The sequence below is a fragment of the Liolophura sinensis genome, chromosome 11, assembly GCF_032854445.1.
Source record: "Liolophura sinensis isolate JHLJ2023 chromosome 11, CUHK_Ljap_v2, whole genome shotgun sequence".
NCBI lineage: Eukaryota > Metazoa > Mollusca > Polyplacophora > Chitonida > Chitonidae > Liolophura > Liolophura sinensis.
This window is the reverse complement of record NC_088305.1, coordinates 23,275,900-23,288,367: the sequence shown is the minus strand read 5'-3', so window position 1 is coordinate 23,288,367 and position 12,468 is coordinate 23,275,900. Positions and strand designations below refer to the sequence as shown.

Here is a 12,468-nt window from a genome sequence, read left to right as displayed (position 1 = left end):
TACGAGTGTGTCGTATTAAGCTGCCGACGTACCCATGAAACCAAATAGCGTGGGAAGGTGAAAAACAAACCTGCAGATGGTTGTGGGTTTCCACCCGGCTCTGCCCGGTTTCCTCCAACTATAATGCTGGTCTGCTTCGTATAAGTCAAATACTCTTAAATTATCAATGAAATAAGTAAATAAATAAATAGAGCCGGGAAAACCATTTAGAGCCGAGGAAACCATTTAGAGCCCGGAAAAACCATGTAGATGTGGGTAAACCATGTACAGCCAGAGAGGCCATAAAACCATATAGAGCCAGGAAAATCGTGTAGAACCGGAAAAACCATATAGAACCAGGAAAACCATGTACAGCCGTAGCAACCATTTAGAGCTGGGGAAACCATTTAGAGCCCGGAAAACCATGTTGAGCCGGGAAAATCATGTAGAGCCAGGGAGACCATACATCTTTGGGAAAATCATGTAGAATCGTGGGAAACCATTTAGAGCCGGATAAACCATATAGAACCGGGAAACTATGTAGCGCCTTGAAAACCATGTAGAGCCAGGGAAACCATGTCTACCCGGAAAAACCATGTAAAACCGAGAAAACCATGTAGAGCTGGGAAAACCATATACAGCCGGGGAAAACAAATATAGAACTGGGGAAGCCATATAGAGACAGGAAAGCGATGTATAGCCGGGAAAACCAAATACAGCCGGGAAAACCATGTAGATTCAGGGAAACCTTTTAGAGCCAGGACAACCAAGTAGAGCCGTGGAAACCATTTAGAGCCCGGAAAACCATGTAGAGACGGGAAAACCATGTAGAGCCAGGTACACCATAGATCTTTGAGAAAACCATATAGAGACGCGGTAAACCATTTATACCCGGAAAAAACATATACAACCGGGAAACCATGTACAGCCTGGAAAACCATGTAGAGCCGGGGAAACCATGTCTAGCCGGAAAACCCATGTAGAACCGAGGAAACCATATAGAGCCGGGAAAACCATATACAGCGTGGGAAAACAAATTTAGAGCCGGGGAGACCATATAGAGACTTTAGTCCTTTAGTGTCCAAATTAGAAGGCGCTGCCTCAATCATGATGGCCCAACGTCATCGGCTACTTTAGTGTCTAAATGAGAAGACGCAGCCTAAGTCGTGATGGCCCAACGTTATCAGCCATTGTAGTGTCGAAATGAGAAGACGCAGCCTCAGTCATGATGACCCAACGTCATCGGCTACTTTAGTGTCGAAATAAGAAGACGCGGTCTCAATCATGATGGCCTAACGTCATCGTCTACTTTAATGTCCAAATGAGAAGACGCTGCCTCAATCTTGATGGCCTAACGTCATCGGCTACTTTAGTGTCCAAATGAGAAGACTCAGCTTCAATCATGATAGCCCAACGTTATCGGCCAGTTTGGTGTCGATATGATAGCACCTCTCTCACTGTGTTATGACGGTATGACAAATGAGATTCATCACACATTCTTAAGAGGAAGACACAACGATAAAATTGTTGTTTGTTAGATCATACACTTTATTTAGAAGCATAATATTGCGTTGCTTTGTCTTATATAGTTTTTCTAGCAAAAAAACTTTTTCCTAGTTATTGATGATATTACCAAAGTTGTAAACAATAGTTTCGTCGTATGCACAGGAAAGTCTCTGTTTGTATACTTACTTCTTTGAAATAGCTCTAAATATCAAAGTAAGAAGTTAGGTTCAGTTTGTTAATATTAGCCGTAAAATATCCATATGAGCAGCCTGGCGAAACGCCATTTACACAACAGATTTAGGGTATTAAGTGCAAAATAAACTGGCAGCGGGATAAGCTTCTGACTATCCGCAAGAATGCTACAGTAACGCACATATAGCGGTCTTATTAAGGTCTTATAATGTATTCAAATTACGGATTAAATTTTAAAGACAACAGATTCAAAGGTAATATCTTTTAATCGGAAAACTGGTCCACACGCCATCCAGGAAACGGCCCGCCTGGTAGCATTTAGATGAGGACCAGCAGTGGAAAGTCACGGATACCTCATCGGCTGTGGCTTCGTAGGCGGAATATGGGATGCCAGACGCAGCTGGATCATGGTTATTTGCAATGGTGTCAGTCGTTGCAATTCGTGTGTTGTAATTATAATACAAGTCTAGGTGGATGAGCCCCACAGATAATGCCGGTGCCTCTTGGAAATTCAAGTTGAACTGGGCCGTCTCTTCCGTTGAAGCAGTCTTGGGTTGCCGGATTGCAGTAATTGCTGACCTAGTAGCCCACTTTCACCTATAGAAAATGACAAAAATGATATGCAATACAATGTGCAATAATATGCAAGATAACTGTGTAAAGCACGTTGTTCTCTAACTTAAGCTGCATCAATGTATGTGCGAGGACGTATATGTAGGCGAATGAACTGGGCGAGCCAAAAACCATCTTTTGTTCATCTCTTTTGTGCTATCCATATAAAACTTTACACAGACTTCTGGCTGGACATGGGATAGGACATTGCAATTAGCCAGCACCATATGCTAAGAGACATTGGGACCTGTTAGAAAAAAATTCAGAAACCACTGATACATGACCAGAACAATGTCGGGAGCTAGTATGTAAAATCCGAAAGAAAGACATTCATTACTGTCAGCGCAGTCATAGAAAGTTTGTAAGTTCAAAACGTTTTAACCTGCTTATATCCACCGCTGGTATAATACTTTTTTTATTTCATTGGAGTTTTTATACCGTACTCAAGAGTATTTTCAGTTTTACGATGGCGGCCCACCATTATCGTGGAAGGAACGGGGCGGAACCAGGAGAAATCTACGACCATGCGTAGGTTGCTCTATTGCCTAATAGTCTGTTCATAAATCTTTGATAAGGTCCAGGTGAAAAAGAAGACTGTGGCTAGTTCAGTTGCGTATAAATGGCTTCAAATGCCGCTGATGGACGAAGAGCCATTGACACATAAAGTGGTTGTAACCAGAATTTAGGGTCAGGAAATGTCAAATCCCTGCCGTAGAAGGGGTATTTTTCACCGCGGTTTCCTTCAGCATAATACATTTAAAGTGAAGTATTAACACGGTACGGCATAAAGGCTGGAAAAAATGAGCAAATAATTCAGGGTATAGAGTAAATTATTTGAACACCCCCTCCCCCCATACAAAAAAGACGCCAAGCGTCCCCGTCACAGCATGTGTCATTTCAGTGTTTGAAGTTCCTCTAGTCTCCAAATCATTGTCTCATATTTCGTGAGCCAGTGATACTGCCATTTCTAAATTAAAAGATTGCAGAAATTCTGTGCACACTGATTAGCTGAGTTACTTTTCATCTGAATGGAAACTGGCGTTTCACGGAGAAGAAGAAACCAAACACTTACAAAAAATCAAATCAAATCGAAAATGTTTATGGTCATTTTTGACCATAAACCATTGCCAAGTACGACGTAAAACACCAAGCATACATACATTAAACAATATTTTGATTATCCGCAGAAATTTACTCACACTTGATCACAGGCTTCGCTAGCTCTGCCTCATCTGTAAGTAAACAAGAACAGATTAAAATAGTTGCTACACTTTTATGCGCATACAAGTGCTTGTAGAAAGTGCACAAAAATCATGTCAATTTTTTCTAAATATTAGTTGTGTGCAAACTTAATTCGCCGTCCTAGCTTGGTTTCACAACAAGAATATTTAAGAGACCAAACTCGTTGAAAAAGGAGGAAATGAGGAGGTCAGTAACATTAATACTGATACTGATGTAAGTACGGACCTTTTGTGAAGTATTGTAAATTTTTCCTTTAGAATAGAGTTTTCAGAAACTCCAGTGGATCAAGCTTATATTTCTAACTACCCATGTCCATGACGCTAGTGAGCTACCTCCTACGCACTTACGTGTGGCCAAGGTTTGCTCCATCTTTTCTATCCTGTGTTCCAAATCATGGAAAGTATAGGACGATACCAATTCTACACCATGCAGCAGCAAGGCCAGCGTCACGGAGAGAATACAGAAAGACTTCATGGTTGCTGATGTATTAGGCAGCAAAAGTGTACGACAGATACTTCACCCAGACACGATACTGACGCAGAATGCTCAGCGCGAACTGGGCGTTGCGTTTTATACTCACATTTTGAAAGGGCTCGTCAGGATTTTCTTCATAGAGTTTTTATTGCGCAATTCAGAAGAGATAAGTTTCGCTCTGTTGAATGCTTTGTATCTGATTGAAACGTATAAAGATCAGGAAACTGATAATAGAATACAGGAATTTTTCATCTCATTGGTGGGCTCGTAACCGACGGTGTCGGTGCAGAACTGTTTTACTGAAATGATGAAAATTTAAACCATCTTAGTAAACTTGAGAGCCTGTGAAAGTTGTTTACAAAAACCGATGCCAGCTATCTCAGCTGCGGAAGCCGATAGAGGACCTTTCCTCAGTGAGGTAGCGGGAGAGCGCCCTCGACTTTCATTACAAATATTGAGGTAGCGAAATGTCCTCTATCGACTTCCGCACAATTAACTGTTTCACAAAAATTAGAAAGTTAGATTAAAAATGAAATTTAAGGTACTTGAACACTCTATGTTTTAAAAATTTTGAAATTTTATACAAAGATAATGAATACCGGTCCAATGCAAATGCTGGAAGCTAAACCATCTGCGGGGGGTGGTGGTCAGGAGATGGGCTGAATTCCTTTCCTACATACGGTTTAGGCATATATATGCAACTATGTATTGTAGGCATGGAAATAACTAGACTAATTAGTTTGGACTGACGTGTGGGTCTATAATATACACTACAATATACATGTATAACAGAGCTTTTTAAAGATTTAACAAGTCTTGTCTAAATTCCAGTTTTGCACGGTTGGCTTTTATTTGTTGGCACAAGCAGTGAAAAGTATATCCGCTCATTTAAGCAGAGCACCTGTAGAAGTGCAAAATGATCGGACTTATCGATAGTACAACGTCTACCTATATGGGCAATCTTATTTTTCATATGAAAGCTTTAAAAGTATAGCAGGATGGTTTAAGTAGAGTTAGGTACAAACATGTAGTGGGCCTCGGGGATACTTGGTCCACCAGCAGAATCCTAGTTTATTCAGGAATACAATATATTAAAGAAGAATTAATTATTATTATCACGAATTGGACTCATCGGTTTTGTTAATGCAAGGAATTACATAGCAGTTTTGTCATGGTCAGCTAGAAAAATATCATATTCAGCAGAGGACATATTGAGTTCAACAACTTATTCCAGTCACATTTACGCCACTTTCAATGGCAAAGTTGAGACCTCTGCAGCCAGGATGGCTAGCGTGTCAGTGCGGCGCAATGACCTGGGAGCCTCTCACCAAAACGGCCGCTATGAGTTCAGCTCGTACGGGCTTCTTCCGGCTATACGACACCAGCCTCGATAGCGCAGTTGGTAGAGCGTACGCTGCGGGAACAATATATCCAGGGTCAAAAAAGAAAATCTAAACAGGATCACAGCTCATAACAAAACGCACAAGTAGGTTAAAGCAAACGCATGCAGAGAGGAATTATGGTCCTGTGACAGAACAACACACAAAAAAAATTTAAAACCTATAGCAAATGACAATGTAGTTTCCAACCGCTTGAAACACGCTTTGCACGTTTCTTACCGTCTTATGCACAGATTCAATACCCGGTCTACACACACCAAAAATGAAATCATGCAAAATTTCGTTCTTTGGGTAGTAAACCTGTTGCATTTAAACAAAAAAATGTTCAACAGTTTCTTCAACAAGACAACTCTGACACAGGCTCGAATCACGTACTTTAAACTTGTGGAGATATGAATTTAATAGGATATTGCCTGTTTGTAATCTATGAAACATAAATTCGGTTCTACGTGATGGGAATGTTAACAAACGACAGGAAACTCTGGGATGGAATTGAAAGTTCGGCAGTAAATACTGAACTGAAATGGGATAACCGGGAGCTTTTATTATACTTAACGTCTGGGATACAAAACGCCTGCCCCCACTTTGCCACTATCTGGACATTTGGATGCATCCGTTTAAATATTCAGGCAGTGTCCGAAATTTTCGCAGACGTAACTCATTGCAAAGGATTTCGTGAAATTTACAGGATTAGATTTCTTAATTACACTTTGAAGATGCAATGAGATTTTGGAGGGTACCAAATGCCAAGGTGGGAAGTTAAGGACAGAGATTTTTTTAAGGCAATTTATGTTACACCCGAACGTTCAGTAATGTTCAGTGCTCTGAGGTTAAATGGCTTATACGTCTGATGAACATTTAAATGCTATCATATTCAAAAGTGTTAAAAACAGATGACGCTTAGTTATTAAGAGATGTCTTCAACCACAAGAGAATATTTGAGAGTGCGAATGTATCTCCTAAGATCAAATGGCCACTCATTACATATCACTTGTAGAACATTAACAGGGTGGTCTTAAGTAAAAATCCTGAAAGCAGCACATTGGACAGCATCCAATTTACATTTAAGAGAAAAGCAAGCTGAGTGAAAAGCTTCACAACATTAGTCTATACGAGATCTTCTCTATACAAGATTAGAAGGCAGGATCTATTCCCCCCCCACCCCCCACCCCCCACCCCTCCACCCCAGGATTTCCCAGATATAACCCGCATAAGGCTAAGAACCTTTTGACATTTTCTAACAATCATTCCAATGTGTTTTGACCACGTAAGTCTCTTGTCAAATACAACGCCGAGATATCTGAATGATGAAGAGACATTAATTGCACTGTTCCCTATAAGAAGTGATACCAGTAACTTAAACCGCCTTCTAGTAAACAAGACTGCTTCGGACATAGCTGGAGAAAAGCGAAATCCGCACAGTTTGCCTCCATCCGGTAATTTCATTCTTTCATTCAAGGCCTGCTTTATATATATATATATATATATATAATATATATATATATATATATATATATATATATATATATATATATATATATATATATATATATGCTATGTTTATATTCTTAGCACTGAAACCAATAGCCTTATCGTCAGGAAAAAGGGAGCATTTTATGTTTGGGTTGAGGACCGATGGTAAATCGTTGATGGCTATATTAAACAGTGTTGGGGATAAACGCTTCCTTGTGGGGTATCATTTTCAACAGAAACCGGCCGTGAAAAGTCGTTACCAGTGCGAACCTGCATTGTGCGGTTAGAGAGAAAGACCTTCACCCAACCAAGCATCCTACGTTCAATACCCAATCCCTTCATCTTAATTAACAGTCCACACCTCCAAAACATATCATATGCCTTTCGGATATGGAGAAAGGCTACCAGTTTACATTCTTTACTCGCAAATGACCTCTTAATGGATGTTTCAAGGGAGACGACGTGGTCTGTAGTACTTCTACCTTTCCTAAAACCACTTTGAAAAACAAAATAGATGGATCTTTGCCAGGCTTTGGCACTGGGATGACAACAGCTTTTTCCATGAAACCGGAATTTTCATATTTGCCCATAAGGTGTTAAAAAACAAAAGTAACACACTGAGACTGCTTTCGGGAGGTGCTTAACCATAGAGTAGCTAATCCCATCTTCCCATGTTGAGGAGTCTTTGGTGCTACTAAATACCTGCTAAAGCTCCATCAGGGAAACATTTTCATTAATGGGCATATCGTCAAACATGATGTTATTAAAACTTTGTCCCTCTTCCACCTGTTTCTTATGAGTAATGAACTCCTCGCTATAATTACTAGAGCTGGAGACAAATGAGAAGCTGTCAGCTAGCACATTACATTTATCTACATTCGTAATGTGTAAAACACCATTAGTCACAGTACTTCACACACAGATTTCTTCTTCCCGTTTATGGCTCTTACCTGCTGCCATACATTCTTAATAGATGTGTTACGATTTATGTTGGAACAGAACATACGCCAGTGCTCCTTTTGTGCCCTTGTTATAATCCTCTGGGCATGGGCTTTAGTCCTCTTAAACACAATGATATCCTTATACAGCCTTGTATTCTGTGCTCTATTTTTAGCTTTTTTAGACACTTGTCTCTGTGGGGGTGTGATCTACACTGTGAGCTACATATATTTTGCATGCTCTTCACCACCTGGGATATCCTAAATGGATTCGTCAAAATCAGGATCCTATGAAAAATTCATGTCCTCACTTTCCTGGGCTCTCACACTTTTGAGTGCCTCAGCGATAGACACTTTTTCCGTAACTCTAATAAACTGGGCTTTATTAACCTCTTTAAGTTTTGGGCAACCCCGATATGCTGCCCTTAGGGGAAATTCTGTTAGGGCAATCTTTGTACTCACGCCTTTCACTGCATCGAGGGCACCTCAGATTACCACGGTATTCGGGAGCTACAGGATTAGAACGTTGGCAACGGAAGCATCGAATAACAGGGGGGAATATATTGTTTAACCTGGAAATGCTCAAAACCCAAGGCCACCTCATCAGGGACATTAACATCATCAAATATAGCAGCATACATGACGTGGGGACTTTCTCCCTGCCTTTTGTCATACGTTCAACTTTTACAGACTTGAAACTTTTCATTGCCCCCAGGACTTCACTCTCAGTAACTCCCCAATATATTATATATTACACCTCTGGAGAAAGCTTTTGTTTGAACCCTGCACACAGCATCTCGCCCCATTATAGAATCTACTTTTAGCCAATTTCTTCCCTTGAATATGACTGTTACACGTGATGAGCAAGTCTCGACACTGCAGCTTCTTCACAACACCCACTGCCTGCTGGAGTGCAGTACCAAACTTAACAGGGTTTAAGCTGAGTACAGGGGGGCTACCCAGTGCAGACACACCTACGTTAAAGATTTCACCTGTCTCTCCCGTGTGTCACCTGACGGGTTTGCCCTCTTCCCCTGGTCTCTGTCAGTACTGATAGATCGCCCTCTGCTGCGCTTTCCACGAGTCACTGTTGACGTCGCGAAGTATCTGTTGTCTTCTTCTTCATCTTCCATGCCTATAGACTACGTGCTAAAAAGCAGTAGTATAGATCACGATTCTATGTTATTACAGCACGGGAGATGTTATTACAGCACAGTTAGAGCGAGAGAGAGAGAGAGAGAGAGAGAGAGAGAGAGAGATGAGAGAGAGAGAGAGAGAGAGAGAGAGAGAGAGAGAGAGAGCGAGAGAGAGAGAGAGAGAGAGAGAGAGAGAGAGAGAGAGAGAGAGAGAGAGAGAGAGAGTAGTATACAGAGTATACAGAGTAGTATACAGAGTATAGGTTCTGGACCACCCTCCCCTTGGCAAATAGAGGCTCCCAGCCTCATTTTGTAAAAAGATATAAGCGCCAGTAGTAAACACAACGCCGGTTCTGGCGCACCCACCCGTTGGCAAATAGAGGCTCCCAACACCCAATTCCCTTCCCTGCTTCTGGGGGTAGTATACACACTATAGGTTCTGGCGCACCCTCCCTGGGGGGCCCTCCCCAGAACGAAAATAGAGGACCCCAGCCTCATTTCATGAAAGATATAAGCATTTTAGCCCACCCTCGGCCGCACCCTCCCTTGGGGCCCTCCCCAGAACATCATTCGGAAATAGCTTTTTTCAGCTCTTGCCGAGCTAGTTTTCGGCCGCGATCTATAAGCTGTTTTTTTCGTCCTTTCATCGATCTCTACGGCGTTAAATGCTTTACGAGACCTTGCGCGTATCTCCTGCTTCAGATCAGAGTAGTTCTTGAGCTCCTGAACGACTTGCTTGAACTCTACGTCCAAAAAACACCATCAGATAATGCCTTAGATACCTGCGCACGGATGCTTTTAAGTTTGGCCTCATCCAGCAGCCGTATATCGTTATGTTTCTTGGACTTTGCGTGAAGCCGGCGGCTAACAAATTTTCCGGCGATATTTAAGACACCGCAAGCTAGGGCCGCAGCTTCCATGGCCAAGACAGCAGGGCTGCAATTATTGTTGAGAGTAGTCCCACGCCTGCAACACCTAGTCCAAACCGGCCGTGAGCATGGCCGAATCAAGAGTCTCGGCAGCTAAGACACCGCGCCGGTACTTTTTGTACAAGGCCCGACGGAGATCTCGCTCAGATTCAAGCTGATTCTGTATTTCGCTGATATACTGCAGACGATGGGCGTGCGCCACGCTCTCCGGCGGCGCGGTCGGGAGGTTTTCAACCATAATCGTCGGGGCCAAGGGATGGTCATCCGTAATCGCCGGTAAGGAGTCTTCATCCGTGATCGTCGGGTACAGTCGTCCCCATATTGTCCGTCCTACGAATCAATAACGTCGGACAACTCTAAATGGTCCTCGTGACTACTAACACGAAAGCGGCAAAGTCTTATACCGGAATAGATGACCCCAAAATTTGAAGTCTCCGCCATGCCGATTCGTATACCCTCGAGAGAGCTCTTGATGATTGGTATCTCCTGGGCCTGTATTTTGATCATAATTCTGAGCTCCTTTCCATCGCGCTCTGCAGGTCACTTTAGCTTCACTCCGGTAATCAAGTTGGTAGTGCTACGAGAGGCCGTGCCAAGTATGATGTCGAAGATAAGTATAGATCCAGGGGTTTCTTGTAGTGTGTCATTAAATAGGTTTGCCGCGTTAAGACGCACGGTCTCTACAACCCGGCGCCGCAGTTAGTGTGAAGTAACCTCCTCCTTCCATAGCTATATGACAGGCACTGGTTGGTACGTACGACATGAAAGAGGCTCTGGAGTTGAAAACTTTTTTCACCTCGGCCCAGGTGGTCTGGACCGACATCAGGGTCACCTTCACATCTATCAACCAATCGTGGTCGCGAGCTCTGGTAAGAACAAAGCGGTCTTCAAGGCGAATTAATGAGAGTTTTTGTTCTTCAATCACCTCAGACGGCGACCTGCGCTCTTGCTCTGCAGAGGATGAGACATCTTCACGGGAAGCAAACGTGGCAGGTTCTGCTTGCCCCCCCCCCCCCCCCCTTCCCCCGTAATCTCTTTGCGGCTGTACTTGCCACTTTGAAACTGGAAGGCGTAGATTTTACCTTGCTGGCCTTGAAGTTCGAACTCCGACACATCAGCCAAGTCGTTTAAAGACAGGCACGCAGACCTGGACCGCTGCGTGCACCATACTCATTGTATTTCTAGGGTAGCACTGAGGTACCCTACATTCATATACTTGCCGTCATTATCTAAAAGCGCCACGGTCAAGTGCGTTATATAGTCGGCGCGCAAGGTTTGTACTGTGGGTTGGGAAATGAAACCGTCTTCCCGCAGTTAATCCCCTTCACCAGTCACGGCGATGGCCTAAAGTAGTGTGGAACCGCCACTGAAACCAGAGGTTATTCCCACGTTTCTGATGGTGCTCAGTTCATCTTAATGCACGAAAGGCTTCTTTTGCGAGACCAAGTTAGATGGCTTATCACCTTCCACAGCCCTCTCTATAGGCATATTCCGTTGGAGAACTCTAAGATGGGGGCAAGTTCTAGGAGCGTTATGATGGCATTTCTAGCGAGGGTAAGGACTAGGCGGCCCATAGCTTGATTATTTCCAAAGAAAACCAAATGCGGGCGGAATATACACTTGTCAGCTACAGACATTGTAGTAGCCCGTTGGCACTTCAAGATGTTTTGCCATCAAGCAAGAAGCCCACTCCGGAGGGGATATTCACCCAGGCCGGGTAGAATGGTTATCTCGCCGAAAGGGCGGTTTTAAGGCGGCCGTCGAGGTTGTTAAGGGCATGAGGCAGCCGTGTGCTGTGCCCCATTTTAGAATGCCAGTCAATGTAATGAACATCTTAGCCACGATGAACAACGAGGCTTTTAGGTTCAATAGAGAGGCCACTTACAAAGCCGGGGCATTCCATAGTATCCAACCCACGCAGAGCAGCTCACGCGCTTTGACATCTACGTCGATGAAAAGAAGGCCTTTCCGGTCCAGTTCACAGATGTATTGGCCAAGTATACCGGCTGCCAAAGATAACCAGCAATATCATTGTTCGGGCCTGGAACACCAATCCTATGCAATTCTGGCAGAACCAAGTGAACTTCGCGGTCCTGGTGCGCAACCACGGGCTGTGGCGTCTCTGCAAAAGACCATCTTCTCGCCCCGGACCAACGAAATAAGGGCCATGTACACGTTCCATGTGTATTACCAAGTTAGGCCGGATCTTGGAAGAGATCCAGGCCCCCCTGCCCCAAGACAGAGCGTGGGTGCCATTCAAAAACCCCTACGACGAGAGGGCCTATGAGAGGATTTGTAGGGAATTCCGCGTAGATTGCGGCACACATACTGGAGGCGGCAGGGGGTTGAATCCACGGCCCTCGGAGTGGCATATTTCTATATCACGAGAATCGGGCTACAGCCCCATTGCCGATGGGACCCTTCGTTCCGACCAGGATGTCGTTCTCTAGAAAGTCTACAGCGCTCCACGTCGACTACATCGAGCAGGGCGCTGAGGAGGCTTGGGCGTCGTTCATTGTCGACACATCCCAAGGAATCACGCAGCTGGAATGATTCCATCCGGACATACGTGTGGGCTGTTTTAGGC

General features: G+C 43.7%; 1 protein-coding gene across 1 annotated transcript in view; it reads left to right on the top strand.

The window, feature by feature from the left end:
- The first annotated feature begins 10,642 nt into the window (after positions 1–10,642).
- The window catches only part of LOC135478206 (ankyrin repeat and SOCS box protein 14-like), a 3,919-nt gene continuing 2,093 nt past the window's right edge, over positions 10,643–12,468 (top strand). Inside the window, exons 1-2 of the mRNA XM_064758478.1 lie at positions 10,643–10,750; positions 11,560–11,785. Coding sequence (XP_064614548.1) covers positions 10,643–10,750; positions 11,560–11,785 — 334 coding nt within the window. The remainder of the gene's footprint in view (positions 10,751–11,559; positions 11,786–12,468) is intronic.